We start from the raw sequence: 26,500 nt of genomic DNA on the forward strand, positions 1-26,500 counted from the left end.
CTCCAGATTGTAAGGGGAATTATAAAGACTTTACTGACCAAACGGTCCAAAGGCTTTCAAAGCTCTGTTCGATAACAGTGTTTGCTCATGTAACCTAGTCTTTGTGTGCCCCAAGAACATGAGGACAGAAAAGTGTCAAAGCACCATATGCACAATAACATTTTATGATATTTTGCAACATGAGAAAAACCTTCGAAAAATGGAAATGCAAACTCTCCTCCGTAACTTTTCTCATTTTAAATCGCACTTCTCATCACGACCTATTACACCCACATAGTCATGTGCTGGAGGCACTGCACGCCGTCTCCAACATTTCAAAGGCTCAAAAGATATTTTTAAAGCCAAAACACAATCTAGGTTGCTATTCTTTAAAGCACTTTTTAAGGAACATATGAGTTTTCATGCATGTGGGCAGTTAGCCAACTCACCAAAAGATTGAATGCAGCTGTCAATGAGATCGTCCAGGCTGGCTCCTTTGGCTAAATGTCCCAGAGACACCATCATTCGGAACTGGGTAATCTGGGCCAGGCTGGGATGGGAGGGGAAGGGGCTGCTGGCTGGCTTTGCCTCTAGTTTTGCTCTCGGGGCAGCTCTGCAGCCATGTGAAGGTTTCCTGCGGAAAAAGAGCAGGCAGTGAGTGCAGGCAGAGCGGCCAGGGGATGAGCACACTGGCAGCTCCACTTCTGAAGGCAGATCGAGGAGGGAGGAGTAGAGATAAGACAATTAATCCTGGGAGCTGGGATGAGAGAAGACACACCCCTCCCACTTGGCACATGCACCAAAGGACTGGTTGGCTGTTAAAGAGACATCTCCCCTGGAAGTAACAAGGTGAGATTGCGGGGTTGCAGCTAGTGCTCTCCATCCTCGGGTAGGATGGCTTCAGTCTGCTGTCTCCTGAAGGGGAGAGGCAGAGACAAGACTATGTTAGCAGTCCTTAACTCCAAGCAATTATTTTTTATTTCAACTGTAAGCCCACTGACTTGGGCTTTAAGAATGGTTTAAGTTGATCTCATCTTCAGCTAAATTCAGTCATTTTTGAGCGATACCAGAGATGCTGTAGGTCAAGTGGCCTCAGAAACAATAACTTCAAGGACTTTGGGGGAGAAGTCAAGGACAGGGGACCCGTGTGCAAGAAGTGAGGATTTATGGTGGTGGTGTTTAGGTTTTAAGCCAGTCCTGCCTTTCTCACAAATCTTGGTTTTAAGATTCTGTTTGTCACTATTGATAATACAGGTAATCATTATGAGTCATTTTTATCCATAAATTCATTCTATCAAGTCCTTACTAATTGCAAAAAGCAGCAGAGCTTATGAGAGCTTTATTCCAGAAGTGAATGCTAAAGGATGAGTCTGGGTCTGGAAATGTCTTAGGAGTCCAATAGGTCACCATCTGCTCTCACTCAGCTTTATTTTTGGTCACGACCTCAGCACTATAAGTCGTTCGCAAAATTATACAAGATTAAGCATTTAATTTTCCCTTCCATTAACAAAACACATACACAGATGCATATCTACAACCTTTTAAGTTTTAATACTGATAGGTGTTGCTGGTAACTTCTTTGAGCGTATAGTTAATTCTCCTCTTGCTACTGTGGTTGTGGTTATTTCATAGCTTACTGCCAAAGAGGAGACAAGAAAAAAGAAATACACCTCAGATCCATAACTTCAGCTACTCACTATGTATTTTGATACACACGATGGCATTAATCAGTAAGTGCTTATTCCATGAGAAAGACATTGTAATAGGCCCCAGGGGACTGCAGTGAGATAGTTTACATTTGAGGGTACTAGGTAAACTGTAAAACATACTTGTGATACGTTACATAAAGGGGATCTAGAGGTTCCTAATACAAAAATGTAGTTGGAGATTTTATATTGGCTGTTGGGAATCTGCTAACCCAAAGGAGTGACACCTAAAGATCAAGTTGGTGTTATAGGACTTTATTGAATTTCTGGCCGTTACCCATTTTCACCCAGGCCCTGTGATAACCCCAGGGTCCGATCAGTATCTGAAAATGAAAGAAAATAATAATGGCCATAATGATTAAGTGGTACATACTTCTACTTATAAAATAAATAAGTCACAGGGATGAAATGTACAGCACAGGGAACACAGTCAATAACATTTTAGTAACTTTGTATGAAGACAGAGGGTAACCACACTCACCTTGGTGTGAGCAATTCATAATGTATGTAAATGTCCAATTACTATGCTGTAGTTCTGAAACTAAAATCTTATTGTATGTCAATTATACTTGAATTAAAAATAAATACATTTTTTAAATGGCTATAATAAATTAAGTACCTATGATATGGCAGGCACTATGCTGATTTACATGGTCTTTAAAGCTTACAGTGCAGAAAGATTTTATCTCCGTTTCACGATGTTGAAACTGAGTCTAAATGTGGCTAAATGACAGTCAAGGTTCTACAATCCATGTTAGATCTGGGATTTGTACCTGATGCCTCTCTGGCTTTGTTTAAAAATATTTATTGTGCCTGGAACCTGGAACCATGAACCTTCACTGTGTCAGAATTAGCAAGTAGACTGTGGCACAGAGGATGAAGAGGTCAATTCAAGACAAAAGGAAAATCCTCCAAAAGCGTAGCTTAGATAACATAAGGGCGGACTGTCAGGCCCTACTCCTTCTGCAGGTCCCTGAACAGCCCTCACACCCCAGAGCTGGGTGGGCTCCTCATGGCCATTTTCCGAGACCTTGTAGATGAGGGAGGCCAGGCTCAAAAAGGCAGCATGATTGGCCACTGGTGCAGAGGCAGATAGAAGCCAGGCCTCCTGTGTCCCATGCGGTGCTCGCCAGCCCAGCTCCCTTCCCTTCCAGAAGCACTGACAACTCTAAACTGGGCACTGGCAGTCCAGTGTTAGAATTACCCAGCTTTGTGCCTTAGCTGTTACCTTTTCACCATTAAGACCTCTGTCCAAGGCACAGCTGGGAAAGATGGGGAAAAAAAATGCTTCTCAGTAGAAGTCTTTCTCTGTTAGCCTTCCACACTACTTCTCCCCAACCCCTAGGAAAGAGGCAGCGGCAAGTGATGGCTGCCTCCACGTCCACACACAGCTCTTCCAGCTAGGGCAGGGCAGGAGGTGTGGACCTCAGTCTCTCAACTGGTAGACCCAAGGAAAATCCATTTTCTCACTCAGTTGGTGGACTCTGCCGTAAGGATTCTGCAAACTGCCTCGGCTCTAATTCTAGTGATAGTTCACCAGTAGGGAAGACCACTTGGGTTCACAAGGTGATTCTCAGAGGCAAAAGCTTTCCAGAAGTAGGAGGGTCTGGGGTACATGAAGTAGAAAGACTGAATTTGAAAGGAGTGCTTAGGGTTGGTGGAAAAAAGGGAAGGTGAGAGATGCAATCTGGGAAATAGGGAGGCCAGAGAGACTGAGGGCTGGGGGCATGATAAACCAGGGAGAAGACAAACTGCTAAAAACCAAACTGGGACCTGAGGGGCCTCAGAAGAGGAGGGTTATTTGCACCATAAACTAGGAAACTCTGCTCTTTGGCTGTGTAGTCTCTTGACTGGCTGCTTTGTGTCAAACCTTAAAGTCATTCTCACTTGTGGTGAAATGGCTGTAGGTAAGGATTTATAAAATGCTTCATTATAGGCAGGTTTGTTTGGCTTGTTTGGGGGACAAACTCAAAGTTCTCTGGCTCCTCCAGGCCTCTTTCTCCTGTCAAGGACCATTTCACTCACTGTCACTCTTCCTTCATCTTCAAGACTTTCCTGAAATCTCTCTCTCTACTCACAGTGGGACGGGGAGGGAGCACAGGTTTCTACCAGGTTATATGGTTCGCTGACCTCTGCTTGTTCTCTGCAAACGCAGCTGGCCTTTCGGGGCCCGGCCCGCGAGCTTCAAGGCCGGGATTGGCCGCCAGGTGGCGCTGCCGGAGTTCTGCGCCCTTAGCAGGTGCGGGTTCCGCGGAAAGTCCGCGAGTGGGAGTCCCAGGTGTGTGGGGCAGAGGGGCCGGGGGGTGGGGTGGGGGGATGAGGGTCAGCGCAGCTCGGGGTCTCGCTGGGTGACGTCTGGCCTCCGCCCGCATAACCCAGCTCCCTCCTCTTCCCCGGCGCGGCGCGCTGGGCGCTCCGGGCGCGTCGGTCCCTCGCGCACGTCTCCCCGGACTGCAGCGGAGACCCCGGCCTGCAGCCGCCCGCACGCGGCACCGACAACTTCGCGCAGGAGGTGGCATCCGTGTCGCACCCCGCACCCCCTCCGCTCCCGAGGGTCTCAGGGAGCAGCCCGCGGAGCGCACTTGCCCAAGGAAAGGAAACATGCTCCCGAGGGCCTGGGCCCCTACTCACCGCGGAGCCTCTCTCGCTTTGCCCAGGGTGCCCATGGCTACGGCCCGCGCTCCTGCCGCCGCTCACCTCGCGCGGCGGGAAGGGCTCGGCGCGGCGCGGCGCATCACCGCCGCCGCCGCCTGCCGGGCCCCCGCGCCCCGGGCCGCCCCCCGCCGCTCTCCGAGCCCGGCGAGCCCGAGCGAGGCGCACCCGCAGGCTCAAACTTTGTGTGAGCGCGCCCCCTCGCCTCTCCCCGGCGCGCGCGCACGCCCGCTCGCACCAACCACCTGACACACGCTGATCTTATCGGCGGTAGGAAACGTGTGGCGCCCTGCAGCTCTTCTCCGAAACCTGCCCCCATGACTCGGTGGCGCCCAGAGGCCCGCGCCTCCCGCGCTTCTCGCCTCTCCCGCTGCCATCTAGCTCTCCCAAAGGGAGCCAGAGAGGAAGGGAGGCTCCGGGCGCACTGGATACCCCCAAATCCGCGCCTGGAGAGAACTTGGGAGTCCGAGGGAACGCGACCCCCGCCCCGCCTGTCAGCCCGCATTTCAGTCCTGGTTCTCGCGGACCCCCCTTTGTCCCCTCGTAGGCCTCTCTTGTATATAGCACAGCCCCGAGACGGGGGCAGGAGAAGGAACTGATACACAGTTGTGGATGTGCCTTAGCCCGCGCCTTCGAGTGTCTACTTGGTAGCAATTTGCAAGCCTGGGCTGGAGATACCTGCCCTGCACCCTGCAAGCGGCGGCGGTGTGGAGGTGTGCTCCCCAGGTGTGATCCATACGGGCGAGAGACAGCTGCCTGGCGTCTGTGGGTGTGGAAGATGTGGGGAGACGACAGAGGCACGGGGAGGGGTGGGGAGAACTTCCTTACAGCCGATCTGAACAGAGATTGCGGCCTATCCCTGCTTGTCCGAAAGACAGTGACGGTAACAATAGTTCATGTGGACTGAGTGCGTGTGCTAAGGGCTTTCTAACAGTGCCTCATTTAAAACATCTTCCCCAAATGCCAACAGGTCATTTTAGAGATGAGAAAATTAACGTTTAGAGAATAATATGCCTTCCTAACGCCCAACGAGTAAACAGCAGGGAGAACTATGAACTGAGCTGGGATCTCTCTGACTCCTGTAATAGCTGCTGGATATCCTAATAACACACCCAGTATCATCATAACATGCCACAACTCCAGCCACAATAATAGGTCTCTTCCCAACCATAATGTTCTGGGCCTTAAAGCCTCCCTCTGATTTCATTTATATATTTCCTCACATTTATATCTTTAAAAAAGAAGTCAAGGTAATTTACAAAAGTACATAACCTACGAAAAGTGTGTGAAATGAAAAGTGAAAAATAAGGCAAAAAAATGGAGCCAGAAATGAAAGTCGTTTTTTTTTAAATACATCTAATAGAGTCCAATACACGTGCTACACATGGAAACAAAATTTGTATCCCAGATTTCTAGCAGTCATGTTCAAAAGGGAGGCTTTGTCTAAAATTCTATTCCTGTCACATGCAAGACAAAAAAAGAAAAAAAAAAGATTGCTCAACAAAAGATCAACTCTTCTTGGTACTGAGACCAGAAGAAATTTCCCCAGAGAATCCTTATGAACATTGGGTAATAGAATCAAGTCCTTGGTCATGCTATATACATATAGAAGAGGCATGTGGACATTCAATAAATATTAAATCGTGACACTCTTGCGGACATGTAATGTATATGCACATGTATATATGCCAAATGGATAAACATATAGCTTTACGTAAATGCACAATTATATGCAAATGTGTGTTAATATATATAGGTAGATAGGCTATTTGGTGTATACACACAATACTAAACACACATGGCAGTTGTACACACCTATACACCTGCTGTCCTTGTATATGTGTGTGTGTGTGTGTGTGTATATATATATATATATATATATATATATATATATATATATGTATATGTATAGAAAATATTTGTTATTATTTCATTCAAGAAATGGGTCTTGCTGAGTTTTCCAAAGAAAGAGGCCTGCTTCTTTCTGGAAAACTTCTTTCTTTCTGGCTTCCTGAGAGTGCTGGATTCCACTTGCACGTGAATCTGTTTCTGGACCCACCTGAGCTCTTTGATGAAGCTTTCTGGCTGTTCCTACCTAAGCAATTTGTCTTTTTCAAACGTCTAAAAAATGAGAAGACAGCTCCAAGTCTTCATTTTCTGCCATGAGGTTAGTCTCCCTGGTGTCTGGGGCACCTCTGACCTCAAAAACAAAGTTTTCCTTCTTTTCTCTGGTTCTCTCCCCTACCCTCTCTTCTGCTGCCCCAGCTTCTTTGATGGGCAGTAAGTCACCATTCTCTGTAGCAGTATGCTGAAGGGCTGGGGCCACTGTCTTCCTCTGCTCAATCCTCGGGTGAGGTCATTCCTTGGCATTCTTCCTCTTTTCAACCAGACATTCCTAACATGTTCATGGGCTTTTAGTGAGTATTTGGGAAGCCTCTGAAACCACAGTACCTGCTTTCCTCAGATTTTCTAAATGATCCATTACTCAAGTTAAGTGTTCTTATTTTCTTCTATGACTTCAACAGGACCCATATAACTCTCATGCCTGCTACCCAGCCTTGTTATGTAACATCCACATGCACATTTCCAACTGGTTCCCTCTTCGAACCATCCCACAGGGCTTCCTCTCCATCTCCACAGCCACCTGCTGGTCTTGGCTCTCATGACCTCTGAACCTGGACATGTGTAATAGCCTCATAAGTAGCCTCCCTAATTATAGAGCCTCCTCCTCTGATCCTTCTTTGATATTCCTTTCAGAGTTACCCAATTGTGTCATTTCTCTGCTTTCCAACTGTCAAGGAACCCAGTTACCTACAGAACAAAGTGCAAACTTCTTAACATTATACATCTTCACAACCAGAACCTGCCTGTCCAGGCTGACCCCTGGCCATGCCTTCCTGGGCATCTGACCTCTCAGATTTCACCTTGGTGACTCCTGGTAGCTGTTGTGCCCCGAACCCTTGCAAGCCCCAGTGCTTTTGCTCATCCACTTCCTTCTGCCTGCACTCTCTTTTCACCTGGTAAACATACAAAGGCACAGTTATACCAACCACATGTCAAACTGACAAGTCACCCTGGAGGACACATACAGGGCTGCCTCCCAGGTGTAGAGGGTACAAGCCAACTTTTCAGAATCTGCCTGATGACTGGCTGTGGTTGGAGAACCTATTGGCTACCACAGCTTCCACTCTACTGCCTAATATTTCTTCATTTCGGATACATTCAGTGGGTGCCTTTCTAGTGTTAGACGCTGGCCTTGGCATTGAGAATCTTGTAGAGAACAGGAACAAGAGAGACAAGATCCTTGTCCACACGAGTTTACATATCTAACAGACAAAGTCAGCAAATGAACAATTACACCATGATTTGACACCCTGATTTCCAGGGGCTGCCACTTCAGAGTCAGGTTACCCTGCCCTAATGGATAAGTCCCCCTAATGGTTGAGTCCCCCCTGTGGAACTGTGAGGACAAAGCTGCCACTGTTAGGGGCACAGAGCTCCAGAGGAGAGTGAGAAGAGATGGAGAGGGGAAAAGAGGCAGGGGACATGGCACCACCTTTGCTCTCCTGCTGAGCGCTGCTCCTGCTTCTGAGCCAAGGTGACCTGGTCCCGTCGTCTCTGTGACTGGCTGTCCCACACACCAGCCCATGGGACACGGTCAGTCTCTGTAGCTGCTCACCTTGGACCAAGGGCAGAGGAACGGTTCCTGTGCAAAGTGGCGCCTGGGCCCCATGCCTGGTGGCTGGGGGCTTGTGGTAGTGCCGCTGGGTCTCTGTCCTGCCACCTTCCCCAGGATGCAGCCGCGGCCTCTCGGGAGTCTCTCCATCTGGGTGCCAGCTGCTCTGCAGGGTGTTCTGTCTCCTCGAGGGGCCCCCAGGATTCTCTAAGTAGAATTTTATGAATGTCGTATAAAGCATATTTTAAGACAGATCATCCCTCTTATAGACCCCAAATGTGAACACCTATTGTTGTTTTCAGCTTCTTTAAAGGATGCTGCTTCCCAGAGCCCCCAGCTAAAAGTTGTATGTGTTTACATCATGGAGTCCATATTTTTTATTTTGAAATTTTTTTTTTTTAGGATGCTAACACAAGAGATAGATACATGTTGTCCCATGGTCTTTACTCTTAGTGAGATGGGAGTCCCTGGAGGGATCTGAACAGAGGAGGGATGGGACCAGATTTCTGCTTGATAGGATCATTTAGGTTGCTAAGTTCCAAAGGACTCATGAGGCTTTTCATGGAAGTGTCCCTCATAATTTCCAACTTCTGTGCACACCCGCTTGGTGGCTTTCAAACATCTTTGAACATCAATCGGTGGTGAGAAGTGTAAAATCTCATTTTATACTCTATGACTCAGATGTACATTTATGCCACGTAAAACTGAAACACAGGCTGTGTGAAACACGAGTCTTCCAGAAAGCTTTTCTAATTAAAAAAACAAATGCTGGTCAGAACCCACTAAATTGATCCATTACTGGGTTGGGATTATAGTTTACAAAATAGAACTGTAGGTCTACCTCTCATGATAAATTAGATCTTGGTAGTTACCTCAGGAAAAGGGAACTAGGTAGCTCTGAGTGGGAGAAATCTTACTTTGTGCTATTTCCCCTTTGTAACTTTTACTTTTGTATTATATGTAAGCATCTATTCAATAAATAAGTCCTGTTTTGAATCATTTTGGCATAGAACTTTTTGTTTCTGATTCGGGCCCAAATGGCTTTTAAAAACCAGAGACTGGAGCCAGCAAAGGTAAGATGTTGGTAAACCTCTTTTGTAAACATTTATCAAAAAATATCAAACAATATATTTTTCAAAAATATTTGGGAGACAGAATGGCACAGTAGTTAGAAGTATGAGCTCTGGAGTATGATTGAATTTGAATTTCAGCCGCCTTCCTAGTGTTGTGACCTTGAGCAAATTAACTCTTATAAGACTCAGTTTCCATGTCTGTAAAAAGGGTACAGAAAAGGCCTACCTAATGGAACTTTGCTAATGATTGTATGACATGGTTTGTGCCTCGCAGACATTTACTGTTTTGAGTGATTCCTTTGTGCCAGGCTGTGGGCACACAAGGTGAATGTTTCAGGAACCTAGCAATGCTGTGCAGTCACATCTAAAGGACACCTACCCTAGTTCTCGGTTGTTGGGGAGCTGCCTTCGGAGAGGAAGTGAGGTCTAAGTTAAGATGCAAAGGGTGAGATGAATAGCCAGCCAATCTGTGTGCGGGAAGGAGAGAAGAGGTGAGTATATATATCAGAGAGAAAGAAGACGCAGGGGGAAGGAGGAAGAAGAGCACAGGGCTTTGCTGAACCACAATGCTGAGGAACTTCTCTGATTCTCCCCACCCCCTGCCAATATATAAATAAGGTTCTCAAGTCCGACTCAATCTTACTGCCTTTGCAGAATCTGAGAGGCTTCACACATTTAAGGGTCCCCCATGATCTCCTTAAATCCCTCACTTCACTTTAGATGTGATTCAATTAACACCACTCCTTTAGTCTGCCTTTGGGTGCTTGCGATGAGCTGCTGAAAGATCGAGTTAATTAAAATCCAGCACTGGGCTTCTTTTCAAATGGCTGGCATTGCAAGCAGAACAGAAATAATTTAAATGCTAAAACAGGTTGTGTAATGCAAAGTTATTTTTAAATCTCCTATTGTATACCCAGCACCATACTAGCATCAATACTACTTAATAATTTAACACCTTACAAAGACACATGGGTAAAAGCTGGAAAAAAACCCAGTTCATAGAAAGATTCAGTTGCCTGGACCAGCCAAAGGATGTGGTTTTCTGGGTTCAAAAAACTGTTTAGTATGTACTCAAAAAAGTACTGTGATAAGCATAGTATTGAAATGAAAACTCAAGTATTTATTTTATACTTGTATGTGAGGAATGGAGAAAATCATTGTAAATTAATAGAGGTGAGTGCTTCTCAAACTGGGATCATCTGCACATGCATCCTGCAGGGTCTGGAAGAAATTTTTTCCTCTAACAAGGGCTATACTTCATGCATATTGGAGAAATACTGAAGTAGGCCATTTCACACACAACTGCACAAGCATTTTACCTCCTTATTTTGACAATGGAGTTCTCATACCTCTTCTCAGGCCCTTTGCAATGCCCAGGTTTCCCCAGCCCATGTGGGTGTAAGTATCTTTTTATACAGTCTGATTTTTTGTCATGGGAATGGGAGTGAAACTCTCACAGACAGAGAGCAGCCTTAGGGAAGTATAAGATGGGATAGAATAATCTGTCTTCCATGTTGATCTGGCTTGGAAGTGGGAAGCAAGGCTCTGTCAGCCCCACTAAAGAAGATGTACCTTAACCTTGTGGGTAACTGTCCCCTGAGTACAGAGAATGATAAAGCCACACCCAAGAGAACATCATGAAAATTAGAAATGTATTGATTAAAAAACAAAGCTGAAAGCTTAAATTTGCTGCAAGTAGGGGTCAAGATTGATCTGCCTCCATAACTAATTGCCAGTGGACTCAAAACATTTTTATTGAAGTAATTTCTCAGCATCCATCCAAGTGACCAAAATTTACTGTAAAAAAATACTGAGGTTTTTTTTCTTTTTTGCACCTTGCACCAAACTAAGCATACTTAATTCTGAACAAAGTGTACAGCTGGAGGAGTCTGCATTACAGTTTCATAAGAAAGGATGGAGACCTAACATCAACCAGGATAGTCAACCATGTGTTCAACGTAACTGATTTTAAATTAAGTTAATCAATAGAAAGCATTGCCCCATGTTGCAGTAAGTCCAGTCAGGGCCCGTTTATGTGGGATTTTCAAGTGCTCCAGAAGTGAAGCTTTGCTCTTTGAGAAAGGTTCCCATTCCCTTATGCTGGATCTTAACTTTGTCCATGCAGGTGAGACCTGCTCTAGTGTTATGCTTTGATATGGTTAGCTGGTATTTGGGTTGGGGGTGTGAGGAAATCTGAGTTGGACCTATGATGGAAATAGGCAAGTTATATATCATCAACACTGGCAATTATTTAAAGACCCTCTTAAAAATCTACATTGCTGTGACTTTGGTCCTGTCCCAGCAATTGGAAGTGAATGGTCAGGTGGGGGCGGGGGGGCAGATGGGTGAGTGTGCCTCAGGCCCTCCCCACTCAGGACACCTCTAGACTCACCAGGAGCAGCAGGGCCACATTTTGATGACTGTGGACCCCTTCCTCTGCAAACAACATTTTCTAAAATATATTTTTATTGTGTTGGCATACAGATAAATAGAATCCAGAATGGACCCATTATTATACATTCACTCTTATTTTATTCATTTTTTTCTGCTTCTTTTAAAAGAAATTAAAGTGAAACCTTTTCGTAGGCCCCTGTAAGTTCTGCGGCCCCTAGGCCCTGTGCCTCTGGGGTTCACCGGCCTTGGGAGCTAGGCTGGCCCCTTCATGAAAGACAAAGTATTCTTCCTTAGTGGCTTCTGGCTGTTGAGAAATGTTGGTCTAAAAAAAGGGGGCAGGTGAGTTTCAAGGAGGAGCTCCCGCCGCCCTTTTGCACATGCAGTCCGGGAGGCCACCTGGAGAGCAGTAACAGAGGAAATATGATAAAAAATGAAGGCTTGCCCAGGGAGAAGAGAAAACGCAGGCCTCTGAGGGTCATTCAGGCCAGAGGGTCCAGCTCAGGGGAGCCCAAGTAGTAGTATCTTCTGACCAACCAGATGTAAGTGTAGGGATTAAGGAGTGCCTGTCCTATACCAGGGAGGGAGGGAGTCCCTGTGGCTTCCATGTCAGGCTTGAATGTGGGGCTGTCATACCCAGAGGCCCAGCTAGCAAGGACCTGGCAGCCCCTGGGCTATTGCAGAAAGCAGGCTAGACTACTGAACGCCACTGGTAAGCAGCGAGAACAAAGAAATGGACAAGCAAACAACAACAAAAAAGGGCTGACTGACATGTTAGGCTAAGCTCAACTGGATTCTATGATCGAAGAGAATGTTTTTTACTTTTTTCTCTGTATTTGCTGTTTACCCTAAATTGCTCATGATGATTATATGAGCCAACATACTGAGTACTTCCTACATGTCAAACACCGTGCCAAGAAATAAATGTGTTATGTCATTTCATGTTCACAAAAAGACTTCATGATGATTTCCCATTGTTGTCCCCATTTTATAGATGGAGGATTTAAGGCTCAGAAAGGTTAAGTAACTCACCCAAGGACACAAAGCCTGTGAAAAGGGAAGCTGGGTTTCAAGTAAATATGATTCTGGAGCCCAAGCTTATCACCAGTTTACTACACAGCCCACTCATAATACATTAGATTTCACACCCAAAAGAGTTGAGCTTCTTGGCTATCACCTAGTATGAAATTCTGGGTGAATTAGAGGATAAGAAGCCAGCACTCACTGTATTGTTGATGGTCTCAATGAAGTGCTAACCTTTTAGCTGTCTTATCAACTACAAGTTACAAACTGCAGCATCATAAGGGTCACAAATTTGGTCGAGTTAACAGCTGCAACTTGGCCCGGCTCAAGCTAAAATTGTCCCTAAAAAGAGTTGGCCATTGGTGGGGGTGAGGGAGCAGGAGGAGAGCCACTGGCTTAAGACGTCTTCAGGCCTGCCCCAAACTTCCTGTTCAGCGACCTGAAGAGCGAAAGTGCAAGGGCTGTCAGTGTGCTATCACTATGCTTGGCCAGGGCCTAGTTGCCCTTGTATATAAGTTCTCACATGACAGGTACCATGCCTCATGTGTGTGTGTGTGTGTGTGTGTGTGTGTGTGTGTGTGTGTGTGTGTGTGTCTAAACACAGGAATTTTTCCTCCACAGACTGGGCTAACACTGTGGTTCCTGCTATAACCTCCTCTCCATAGTTCCTTTTTTGGGGCTTTGCTATTCTCTTTAAGAAATGGGGGATTATTAGATCAAGTAATTCAAGCCTTATTCCTTAGGCCTTTCCTACTACAACCCAAGAGGTTTGACTTGTTTATTTATGTGAAGAATTTTATCTCATTACACTTAAAAGAAAATTGTCATGACTGAGCTATTCATGGAATTATACACCAAGTTTAACATCTATTCTTATCAGATATAAATATTTTGTGAGGTACCAGTATAAATTCAGGCATTTGGTCTAACCTGGTCAAATTAGGAGTTAAGACTGATTTGGACTTTTCTGGTTTTTGGATTGTTTTGTCCAGTCCCTCAAGTTGCTGGACTGGACCACCCATTTCTGGAACATTCTGGAAACCCAGTGTTCTCAGCATCTTCCTACCTTGTTGCCATTTAGCTTACTGTTTGTGATACAAATCTGGGCACTGAAGGAAAAGGGTCCCTTACCTGCCTTGATTTGAACAATAAGCAAATCATATGCTAGGAAGTTCCTGACTCAGTGGTACCTCTTTTCTTCCTGGTTGCCAGCCTCTCTGAAGACTCACGGGTGACACATAAGCTCATGTTTCCAGCTATTCCATCAGTGTCTTCTTTTCCTTTTACTCTTCCAAGACATTGGAGGACCACTTTGTATTTTACCTTCTATTTAACATGCTGTTCGACATCTCTGCCAGCCTCGAGAGTCCATGCTGAATCCTGTCCTTACAAACACTGGGCTACAAAGGAAGAGCTAGATGGTCAACCATCCAGGACGCCTATAAAATAGTGAGTAGGCTAGAGACGAGGAAACACATGGAGACGCGGCACACGCGATGGCTCACCCACTTTCTAGCTTCTGCTGCAAAGAAGCGTAATATATCTGGTTCCTGAAAAATCGTTTGCCTATATCCCACCCTACTTCATCCTCTGGGGAAAGATTTTTCCTCTGCTTGGTCCTGTGTTTTTGCCCTTGTCACTTGGAAGCAGTAAGTTGAACTGCCTGAGATTGATGAGTCTTAATATTTTTTATGCCCTAACTTTGCTAAGGTTGTGGATATCCCAAACCTAGGATCGGTTTCTGAGAGTCAGGGGCGGCTTTTGATCTAGACTCTCAAGGACCAATGTTTCTGGCAGAGGCAGCTCTTTCTGAAGAGTAAGTCATTGTTCAGCAGCACGAATAGGCCCAGAGCTAAAGAAAATTAAGGTTTCAGAAGACTGTTGAAAACAAAAGTCCTTTCAGTACCTAGTGTTCAGAGTTTCATCCCTCACTGAGTCAAGGTTGCTCATTTTGCAGGGAGAAAGCGCACCACACTGTGCTGTCTGGATCCAAGCACACTGTGATCGGCAGGTCAGCCACCATTTATGGATGTGGAGTGCTTATTGCTCGGCATAAAGTTCATCTAGAAGAAGAGGTAACCCTTTCCTATCTTATCTGCACTTATTCTCACCTTGGATTTCACGAGGATCGTGGCTGTAGCTACAGGTACATATCAAACAGAAAACAGTATCATTCCAAGAGAGAATGGAACTCAGGGAAATGGTGGCCAGTTTTACAAGTTCTTTTTTCCCTATGTCCATTCATTCATTCATTCATTCATTCTATTCCTTTTGAAAGCTGTTGAGGTCTTGTTGTTTCTTAGGAGCTTTAACTCAGATCTCAGGCAGTGCTGACCTGGAGGACTCAGGAGGGTTTTATCAATAGTTAGTGACCTTTGGAAGTAAATTCTGCTCTAGGCATGACTGGGGACCATCAGCACTCTGAGACCTTCAAGACCCCATGGACATTTAAAGGTGGACTGGTTTTCTGGGGGAGACTTGGGCACATGAGAACTCCCTGAAAAGATGCTAGGCTGACCCTTCATGACTGGGGCTGTCTAAAACAGGGCAGTTCCAAACTTTCAGGGTTGGGGAATCCCAAACTTCCCTGAATTTTTCTTGGGATTTCAGTAGACAGGAAGTTCCTCTTGGTTCACAGAGGAATTTCCATTCCTATTCTTTGTTCATTACTCACAAGAGCCATTCCCAAGGCACAGAGATAAGTGACTTTTTGGGGGACACAGTGAGTCATTAACAAATTGCATCATGTCTTCAAAGTCTAGCTTGGCCTCTTCAAAACAACATCGAGTCTGTTTACTTGAAAAGATAATGTCACAGGGGGTAAAGCATTTGTCTTTGCCTTTCTTCATCTCACCTCTGTTTCCTGGTCTCTTGCAGGTATTATCTGAAAAGTCTACTTAGCCTTTGTAATTGATTCACGTTATACAGTTTGATTTTTATATGATCTCTCTCTGCTGAGTTAGTTGAAAATGGCAGAAATCTATGCTAAAATCCAAAAAATAAAATGACGTATTGAAATCGCCTTTGTCCTGGAAATTACCCCCAATGGCAACATTTTCTCTGTGCGGCACCTGCTTGGTAATTTAGGGAAGCAAGTCCTCAGGTCTAGTGTTGACTGTGAATATGTCATTTTTGTTTTTTAATCAGGAACTTGTTTATGTAAACTGAAAATATACTGTATATTTGCTATGAATATAAATGTTAAAAATCTTCTGATTTCATGATTTGTTTTGCTGAGAAAAAAATTCCTAAGAACATTGATCATGAATATGATGTATTTCTGAGGGGTCAGTGGGTCTCAGAGTTCTCCTCCCCTCCCCTCTCCTTCTCTGGAGCCACCCCAGCTAGGACACCTCTAAACTAGCTTCACAAGGGTGAGGACCTGAAAAGATCTGAGGGCCATCAAACTTTGAGTTTTGCAGGGTTTTCCTCAGCTCGTTCAGAAATTCTCCTATGTTTACTGAACAAACTAGAAAAGTCACTCACTTCTGAGATCTTGGTCTTCCCAGCAGCGCTCTGCTGGCATCTGTGATCATTTGCATCTCACTTAATTTTCACTGAACACCATGCTCTCCAGTTATATAAGCGATACAATAAAACATCATGAATCCAGACTCAATACTTTTAGAGAATAGTAATTCCAGAAGCCTGAGATGAAGCTTACTGTTTTTAATATATATACATGAAGAAAGTGTTTATTAAGCCTAAGCATGTGATTACAGGAGCAAGTAGTGAACCTGCTAAGAATAAAACTGCTTTGAAGAGGCAAATATCTTTTAAATGCTGCTGCTACTCATTATACACACATGTAGCAAAGGAGAACGGCAGCATTCTAAAAGAAGTTTCAGTAGATGTATGTTCTGTGAAGTTACAATATAAACACAATACAAAACTCCATATCCTTAAAGAGAGTCCATAGATGAGACTGTTTTGTTTTGTTTTCTTAAATATGACATTGGCCTTCACCTCACTTGGTCCAAACTTGAGATGTTTAGCTAGATATCATGTTATAAGATCTGGAGTGACTTATTGGACCCTGACTTTCTGGGGCAGTCTAAGATCCTCCCTGGATTTCAATGTGGTCTTCAAAGTGTAAGTCTGCTGCCGTGTGTGTCTGTACGTGCCTGAGTGTGGGCACGCATGCAGGCATGTGTGCTCTGAGCACACCTCTTCAGTGCCACAGAAGCTTAAGGAAGCAGATCCAGGCAAGTGAGCAAGGGCAATAGAAGTTACCTCCATGGTTAAAAGGGGGAAGAATTCATCTCAGAATTTTAAAGTTCCATAAAAGCAAGCAAGAGGTACTTTGCAGCATAAAAAACAGAGGGGGAAGTAAGAAACCAGTATAAGGGCATCATAAATTCTAAGATCTTTGGCAAAATAATAAATGGAACCCATCATAATAGCATTTCTGAGGTACATGGTTATTTCTACATTTGCCTAGTGTTTATGTTTGGGGATAATAAATGAGCTTTGAGGTTTATGTCTTAGATTAGGACACCTGTATTCTATTCCTGACTCTGGAGTGAGAAAAAAAGTTCAATCCCATCAACATGTTTTAGGGAGAACGCAAACACAGCAGGGAGAAGCTCCTGCTGGAGTCTTCCTTTCTCAGCCCTCTGAAGCTGACTAATGGCCTTTCTCCTCTGAGGCTGAGTTAGAACGCCATATGGGGACAGCACAAGTCTGCTTGCTCTTCACCTGACATGACTCTGGTGCTCTGAGGAAAAAAGACAGTATTCCCAAACAAATTATTGTTGTAGATGTCAGGTGTTCTTTGTCCACGGGAATGACCCCTTCCCACAGTATTTGGATTTTTCTACTTCTAAATAGTTTTGGCATCTCAGAGTTTCGAAGCTGTTTCTAGCCACCAACCAACCCAGCCCCTCCACCACATCTCGCCGGTGGTTCTGCCCATTGACCTGGGGGCAGGGTTGCTGACACCTGCACAGGGCAAAGGCTCTTGTGCCATAGCTCAGGAGCATGTGGCTGGGAACAGAGGCTGTGGAGGGACTTCCTCTTTCCAGGGTGCCAGCCTTGTGAGCCAAGAGGACAGATGCCCACATGGTATTGCAGGGATTCCTCCAACAGAACAGCTTCCAAGGCCGGGAGCACTGGAGGAAGAGTCTTTGAAACCCAAAGTTTCCTTTAAAAGGCCATCTAGTTAACCTTTGTGCAGCAATTTAAAGATACACACACATGTGTATATAAATACAGTATTTTTATATAATAATGTATATATATGAGGAAATTGAAGCCTTCCAAAATAGGGCTACTCAAGTTAGATAAATACTAAATGGTGAACCCAGAATTGGAACTGGGGGCCTTTTGTCTTCAAATGTAGTGTTCTTTCTAAACATGCTGCTTCCTCCTCAAAATATTCTACACTAAAAAATTTTAGCACTATTAGTTAAGCAGATTAACAGCCTTCGATAGATAAATTGTCCCTATTTGGAATGGAGTCTAAGGCAAATGCGTGTGTGTGTGTTTTCCTCAAGTTTTTATTATGAATTTCAGATATAGAGAGAAGTTGACAGAATAGTATATAGAACATCCATCCATCTACCCTCCACCTAGGTTCAATGATTATTGACAGTTTGCCTTATTTGTTTCCTTTCTTTTAAAAACATTCTTTTCAAAAATAATTTTCAGACATCATGACACTTTAGCCCTAAATACTTCAGCCTAAATCTCCTAAGTATAAGGATACTCTCCACATACCCATAATATTTCACTTACAGCAAATAGTAATTCTATAATAGTATCTAAGAACTGGCCCATAGGCATTTTTTTCCAGTTGTTCAGTCCCCATGCAAATGTTCTCAGTCGCCCTAAGAATGTCTTCTATGGCTCTCTTCTTCAGAACTTGGGTCGGGACTGGAATCGCTCACAGCTTTGGGTACTATGTCTCTTTAATTTCTTTTAACCCAGAACTGCACTGTCCTAGACAATAGCTACTAGGCGGCTGTAAGTGTTGAGCACTTGAAATGTGCTAGTCCGAACTGAGATGTGCTATAAGTACAAAGTATGCATCAAATGCTGAAGACTTGGCATAAAGAAAGAATGTAAGATGTAGCATTAAATAAAGTGTCTCATCAGGACAATCTTAATGTCAATTACATGTCGAAATAATATTTTGGCTATATGGAGCTGAATAAAATATATTATTTTTATAAAATATAAATCAAATGGAAAATAAAATAAAATATAAAAGTTTCACCCATTTCTCTTTTTTTATGTAACCACTAGAAGATGAAAAATGACATATGTAGCTCACACTGTATTTCTACTGGCAGAGCTGGTTCTGGAATGCACCTCCTTCCTAGCTTCCCCATGACACTGGCTTAATGAATCGTCTGTGACAGTTGTCTGCCAAGGAAGACAGGTGTATTTTGGCGGGAAAGAAAGCTAGGGATCAACTGCAGAGAGGGCTGCTTCTGGGGAGGGCCCAGATGGGGAGTCCCACCGGGAGGAGCCCTGAAGAGTCTCTGCTGAAGGAAGGTGCTCTCTGCGCCCCTCTGCCGCGTGTCTGCTCAGCGCGGGTCCGTCACTGAACTTTGCTCTGTATGCCTCCTTCACATAGGTTTGTATGGTGTCTGAGGATTCACGCTCATGTCATAGTTTGATTTTTCTTTTTTGCTTAGCACATTCTTTTCTCAGTTTTTTCCTTCTTCCTATGCCTGCTCACTTCTAAATTCATTCTTCTGGTTCATTTGAGGGGAGGCCGGATGTTCCTGAATGCTGCTTTGGCCCTTCCTCAAGAGTGGCTAAATCAATCTTTGGAGACATTCCGGAGGGCTCGCAGCGGCCTCCCGTTGACTCTCTCCCCTGCTCCTAGGCCGCTGAGGCCTGACTCCAGGCAGCCCCCTTCCGGGATTGTCCTGAATTTGCTCACCAGAGTTCTCCTTTTCAAAATAAGTTTTCATTTTTAGTACAAAAGCGATGTGTGCTCATTTTAGTAGAGATAAGAAACATAGGTAACTGAAAAATATTCTCACCCCATTATACAGTATGATAGTTTGGCTACTGCTAGCCTAACAATATTCCTGCCCTCCTGTATTAGTTTCTTATTACTGTAAAAATTCCTCCAAATTTTAGTGACTTAAAACAGCACAAATTTATAACCTTACTGTTCAACAGGTCAGAGTCTGAAGTGAGTTAAAACCCAGGTGATGACAGGACTACGTTCCTCCTGGAGGCTATGGGGGAGGGTCAGTTTCCTTGGCCCCCTGGCTTCTAGAAGTGGCTGGCACTCCTTGGCTTATGGCCCCTTCTTCCACCTCCAAAGCCAGCGCTCCAATCTCTACTTTCATTGTCACATTGTCTGTTTCTGACTTTGTCTCTCTTGCCTTGCCTTCCAAGGCCCCTTGCCATCACACTGGGCATACCAGGACAGTCTCTCCATCTCAAGATGCTTCATCTCCAGTCTCAAAGTCCCTCTCGTTACGTCAAGAAGCCAAAGACAGGTTCCAGGGATTAGGACGTGGACACTCTTGGGGGTCAGTTATTCTGTCACACCTCCCCAACTCCAAAACACATGCCACTATTCATTTGCCTCCATTTATGCAAATGTTTATTGTTATAAATTGAGGAATAGGGAGGAGCTTTTTGGTGTATGTGAGGGAAAAATAAAAGCAGGAAGAGAGAATGGAAGGTTCTGTGATGACTATTCAAGTTCTGGATGAAGGACTGGACTCATGACATGCTGAATAGGGGGTGGGGCCGGAAATGGATGGGGCCATTTAAGAAGGACTGTGCCTCTGGGCACATACAGCACCACTTTCAGATCAGGGAAAAATATGGCTCACAATTATCTGTTTTTGCCAAGAGCCCAGCAGACTTCCCATGTACTGGGGATGGAAGCATTGGAACATATGGATGTGATAGCCTGGCAGATACATGCTTATTCTTATGGTAGCAATGGTAAAGGTCACGCATGAGAGAGCTGGAAGGTGGGAGAATGGACAGGTGAATGCCACAGGTCTGCTGTGGTGATTATGGGCACAGTATTGCCCCATTTAGAGGCTTCCAGAAGGTTCCTCTGTAGCAGGAGTGTTAGAGGCAGAACAAACGTGTGTGTGTGTGTGTGTGTGTGTGTGTGTGTGTGTGTGTGTGTTCCACTTAGTAATTTATGATGAACACTTTTCCATAAAAGTGATTTCCTTCTGTGATACATGGGACTTCCCAATATCCCAGGCCTGGAGATATAGCAGTATTTGTTCAACCACTCCTTTCTTGCTGGGGCTTCCAATGTTTTCTCTATTTTAAACTATAGCATGATGAATAGTCTTGAAAATTTCACAGATCCATAATTATTTTCTTAGAATAACTTACCTGATAGTGGAATTGTTGGGATCTAAAAGGTACAGGCTTTTGAAGTATGAAATACAGTTTTCTCATCTGCAAATGAAAGGTAAGATGAAACTGGTGACTTTCAAACTCTTTATTTTTTTAGCTACTAAACTCTACCAGCAGGAACTTCTGCAGAAGCCTGGGGAGTCAGTGAATCACAGGTGAACTCTGGAGGAGGGGCCTGGGCCATCTGTTTCTGCCTTCCTGTCCCTTCAGCTGCTGAGCCTCTGATTCGCCTCCAGGTCTACGAGGCACACAGTTTGGAACCACAGGGCAAGGTAGCTCACTGCCGTCTCTGCTGTCAGGTGCTTTGATTGAACTGCTGGCTGTCTAGACGGGTGCGAGATGCCATCCCTGGGCCCCGCCCTGACCCTTCCCTGCTTGGTCGGCAGATTCCATCATTTCAGATAACAGCCATTTCACAATGGGTCATCCTGCAGGTGAAGTGGAAAGGGGAGAGGGTGCTCTGGAGCCTGCATGCCACAGAAGAATGGGGGAAATTTCTGTGACTCGGAACTTGGGAAGTGTAGACAGTATATAATAAAAATACAATTCTAAACACACAGGTGACTTGGAGAATATCAAATCCAACTTCCTGTTTGTAGATAAGGTAATAGAACCAGAGAGGCTGAGGGTCTCACTCCAGGGCACACAGCAACATCAGGGCATAAACAGGCAGCCTGAAGCTATACGAACACTCCTTTGCTTTCACTGCAGTTGGACCTTCCCTCCCTCCCCCTTAGAAGGAGAAGGACAGAGGGAAGAAGCTAACATCCTCAACACCATTTTGTGCCAGACGATCTAGGTGCCTTCCTTATGCTTTGCTCACCCCAGGATGGGCGCCATACCGTCCTGCATGGGTGACCGTTGCCTCGTAGCCTCGGTCCTGGGTTCAAGGGCAGCCCGCAGTGGGTGACAGTGCTGTGATTTGAACTCAACCTCTGACTCCAAAGACTATCCTTCTCCAACTTAGATCTATTTTATTAACCTAGGAAGGTATCTGTTGCTTAAACCTAAGATTGCAGAGGAATCTGGGAAGCAATTTCAAGGCTAAATAAGGTGAAAGATGATGGACAAGAACCTGGTAATAGACAAGCCTCTAAGTAGGATCTAGACACATCAGTTTGATTTAAACACATTAATTTAGGAACAGAACATGACCTGAAACCCTGCCTAGAACATGTCCCTGGAGGTCCTTTCTTAACATGAAAGTTGGTGCTGCAGGAATTCCAAAAAGGGGAAGGTTTTCCTAAACTCAAAGTCCTCCAGGAAAAACCACCTAGTGTTCACCTGAATGCATGTCTGACTGGGAAACCCAGGGCACTCTTCAGAGAATGTGAGGTTTAGGTCCAGCTCCCCAGTGCCATTCAAAAGGCGTGGGCAGCCAAGCTGCGGGCCCGTGGGTGTGATCCTGGGGGAGGCGAGGGACTGCAGGCAACAAGAATAGGTGCGTGATTACCTGGAGACTGAACTCTAGCACCACCTTTCATGCATTGCAAGCTAGGGGAGACCTTGCTGTGACCAGGGGGGATAGCCCAGGCCTTGTCCACCAGCATCAAACTTCTCTTGCTAGTTTACAATGCTGCAGACTACACAAATACACAGTAGTTGTAAGAGAACATTAGGAAAATTCTAGAGTTTACTGATGAGATGGGGTTTTCCTTGCACAGAAGTTTTATGACTCCGGAAGTCCACTGTAATGAGGCTCGTGAGCCCATGGTTTTGTGAATAAAACAGTCTTTAAAATTTTTCCTAAATTGAAATATGGCTACAGCCTTGCTCTGAATCTCCTCCAAAGAGTGGGTTCTAAAGCCACTCCCCTTTGCCCAAGTCACTTTGCCAAGTAGCTTTTTCCCCCTGACAACTACAAGCTAACATAGCATGCTTGTAACATACAGGCAATGCTCATGCTTGTAACATACAGGCAATGCCCATGCTTGTAACATACAGGCAATGATCATGCTACGGACGATGCTCCCCATTGCCTCCCCAAACTCACACGTCCAGCAAGGCCCCTGGTGCCTCCTGACAGCCTCACCCCCTACTGCCTCCCTGTGCTCCGTGTGCTGCTTACTTCTTCCTGCTCTTCTGCCACTGAGATTGTCACTTGCTGCTGTATTGCATTGTTCTCTACTTTTTCATGTGTGTGAATCCCAGTGAACCCCAAATTTACACATTTCTTGAGGTAAGAGAAGAGATGGGGTGATGAATTTGACTACCATTTCAGGTAGTAAATCGTAGAGAATGAAGGCATGAGAGCAGGACTTTGAAGTCAGACTGACTGACTTTACATGCAGACTCCATGTTGGTCAAGTTAGGTAACTCAGCTGTGCTCCAGTCTCCTCAAATATAAAATGGGCGTAATAATAGTGTCTACCTCAGAGCGCACTGATTAAGTCAGAGAATTCACACAAAGTGCCAGGCACATTGTAAGTCCTCAGAAATGTCAGCTGCTCTTATTATTCCCATCTGCCAGGCACCGAGCAGGCTATCTTCACTCAACAGCTCATCATTCATCACAGGAATTCGGCCGGGGACGCAGTAAACACTGGTAGCTTACCCTACAGGCTGCTACTGCTTCCTCCTTGTCAGAAAAGTTCTGCTATTGTTTAGGGGTTTAGGGTCTGTCCACCTATCACCCTGTCCTTGGGGAAGGTGATTCTGCTCAGGGATAAGTGCTGAGTACTTTAAGCCAGTCATGGCATCCATCCCCCTGGCTCAATGGTGGTCATTTGGCCCTGTTCAAGGTGGGGAAGCATGAGGGGAAGTCTGGCCAGTGGAGGTGGAAGGTTGGGGAAGTTTCCTAACTGATGAAAAAGAGATAGAAAGAGACGTCCCTCTTCCTGACTCCACGCCTTGTGGTGTCTGGATGTTTGTCTGGAATTTCCACAGCTGTAAAGGCAGACAACACAGAGGGAGGAGGCTGAAGCCAAGCAAAGCAGAGGCAGGGCCTGGCTCTTTGACTACCTGTGCCTTCACTGTCAAGTGAGATGGGACTTCCCACAATCATTAAATCACTCAAGTCATGCTTTTTCTATAACTTACACCCAAAGAAAGTATCCTAATGTACTTAAGTATTTTGCTCCCTAAGTCCCAGACAAGGAAACTGAGCTTCAAAGGGGTCTGCATTGTATACTCCACTTCGGCCAGCCAGCCAGTGGCCATGCAAAACAGGCTTGTATGTTGCCGTGGCCTCCAGTGCTCAGGGCATCATTGGACAGCTACTTGCCATCTGATAAGCAGGCATCTCAGAGACTCATGATGCTTGCCAATCTGTGCTACTTGTGGGCAGTCTCAGAGTCCTGCTGCAAGGAGCGTGTAACCTGACATGCTGCAGCTGTTTTAACGACTTTCCAAACCAGTGTGCACGCTGAGTCTCCTCAGTTCTCTTAAAAGTGAGAAGAGCAATTATCTAAAGTGTTTCTCGTTTCTAGGGCATACTCAACACACTCAGCTCTGTCATAAGTAATCCTTGTTCTTTATTTAAATGACAGACTTTGGTCTGGTAGTTGCTGCTTCTTTATGTCATTTTCTTTTAAAAAGACGAGACTCATGCTATAAATGCTTAAGAAGTCCAGTTCTCTCTTACTGCAGCAAGTTGTGTTGAACTGGTCTCAGCATTTATCTCCACTCAAAGAGAGTCCTCTGACTGGGGATCTGGTAGGGAAGTTTGGGGTGGGATGTACAAGAGCAAGGCCAGTGGGGGCAGGAGGCGCACGTCTCAGATCGTTCTTGCCTGAGGAGCCTGTGCCTTTTCTTGATGGATACTCCTCTGACTTCTGCCGGATGATGGAAGATTAAAATATACCTCTAATTCTACTGAAAGCTACCAAGGGAAAAGTAAATGACATATACCACAGAGCCACAGAGGCATGACTGGATTCCCCATTATGTCCCTGCCTTACATGGTCTGCAAAAGCCAAGCTCAGTCCTCACTGAATCTGCACTTGGGCAGAACTTTAAGGACAGTGACCTTGATGGATATGGCCAAACGAGGGAGTTATGGGCCAGGAGCTAAGACTGTAGCCGGGCGATTTCCTCTCACTACTACACCCATGACAGCCAAATTAATTGTTAAACCCTCCTCCCATCTTAAGGAATAACCGTAGGAGAGAAGCCAGTAACAATAAAGGTGACAGTTAATACTGAGTGCTTTCTACATACTAGGCTCTGCTTTAAACCCTTTACATACATTGTTATTTGAAATCCTACAACCTGTGTTAGTTAAACTACCACAACTTGTATTCATTAGTTTTCTCTCACAACAAGAGTAGACACTGTTGTAATAGATAAAACTGAGGCGCAGAGAAGTTAAGTAACCTACCCAGGGTCTCAAAGCCAGGAAGCAGCAAAGTCAGAATTTAAATCCTGGTATTCTAGGTCCAGAATCCAGCTCTAATCACCACCCTGTACTGCCTGAATAGCCAAAATAGTTCGTGAGAAGGCAGGTGGGTTGAAAACAGTAAGCAGATGGGGACCAGGGAAACACTTCTGTCAAGCTAGTTTCATCTCTGCACCTTAACTGTGCTTGGGAGGCCACGGGTAGGCAAGGTGGGAGAGCACGTGTGTTGGGATATCTGGAGCCCAGTTCTGACTCTGCCACGACTGGATTTTAAGGCCCACAGAGGATAAGCAACATGGTCCCCTCTTGTTTATATTTGAGTTAACATGAAATAACTTACAAGTTTGAAGTACACACGAATCACCAACGGGTGCAGGATCCTTAGGCGTGGAGAACAGGAACCTGCATTCTGACAGGCTGTCCATGTGATGAGGAGGCAGGTGGTCTTTGGACCATACTGGAAACCAGCTGATCCCTGGGCTCCTTTCTGGTCCTTATTTGGCAACTCTAGGCTACCTGCTGTTGCGGTGGTGTTTCTGGCCTGCTTTTGTCTGTAGAGAGGGGTGGGGGCTATGGGAAAAGCAAGGAAGGCCTGGGGAGTCAGGCAGGTGTGTGGTGGTGGGCTGCGCACTGCTCACTGCCTCTGGCCCTTTTCTCTTAGGTAAAGGGGGATTTAAAGAAACCAAAAACCAGGGGCACGGAATGCAATGGGGGCTCGGGCAGTACCGGGCCCCACCCTCTGCCATCCTCTGGTCTCTAGAGCCAGGCTCTAGTCTGTGTGGTCATGTTTGGCTTAATGACATTGCAGAGAAAAGTTAGAATCTAAGGAGCCCCCCAAAACTTTGTTTGCTTTTTTATGGGCAGGAATCATTTGCCTCACTCTCAGGTCTCCACAAGTTAAAGCCTATCTTCGCAGAGAAGCGAAATAGTTGAAGACCACAGAAGGCACAGACCTCTAATGGACCAGACAAGCCTGGAAGGGTCTCCCAGACAAGACCTAGCATTTCATTGAAAAGGTATTTGACGGATTTTTTTTCTTTTCACCCATTTCAAACTTTTTTTCCTCAGTTTTTCTTGACCCTTCTGTGTGCTTAAATCTGCAGGGGTGCTAAACAGCCTTCCTCTGAAATCATAGCAGGAAATACCTCACAGCATCGCTTTCCCCTCTTGCAACATGGTTATGTGGTTGAAACCAGGTGAAAGGAGCATTCACAGTTCCCCCAAATTTGTGCAGGGCAGCAAGCTTGGTTTGTGTCCTGCCTTCCCCTCCTGCCCCCTATGGCCCATGATGGGGACCCAAGGACCCCAT

General features: G+C 45.3%; 1 protein-coding gene across 3 annotated transcripts in view; it reads right to left on the minus strand.

Moving 5' to 3' along the window:
* The window catches only part of RASGRP1 (RAS guanyl releasing protein 1), a 65,412-nt gene extending 60,867 nt beyond the window's left edge, over nt 1–4,545 (minus strand). For 2 of the 3 annotated variants that reach the window (XM_073211600.1, XM_017660200.3), the window contains exons 1-2: nt 4,317–4,545; nt 429–613 (exon numbers count right to left, since the gene is read on the minus strand). In XM_073211600.1, coding sequence (XP_073067701.1) covers nt 429–613; nt 4,317–4,351 — 220 coding nt within the window. In that variant the 5' untranslated portion in view covers nt 4,352–4,545. The remainder of the gene's footprint in view (nt 1–428; nt 614–4,316) is intronic. The other variant, XM_073211601.1, reaches the window with a different exon arrangement.
* Between the last annotated feature and the right edge of the window lie 21,955 nt (nt 4,546–26,500).

This window comes from Manis javanica, chromosome 8, assembly GCF_040802235.1.
Source record: "Manis javanica isolate MJ-LG chromosome 8, MJ_LKY, whole genome shotgun sequence".
Classification (NCBI taxonomy): Eukaryota; Metazoa; Chordata; class Mammalia; order Pholidota; family Manidae; genus Manis; species Manis javanica.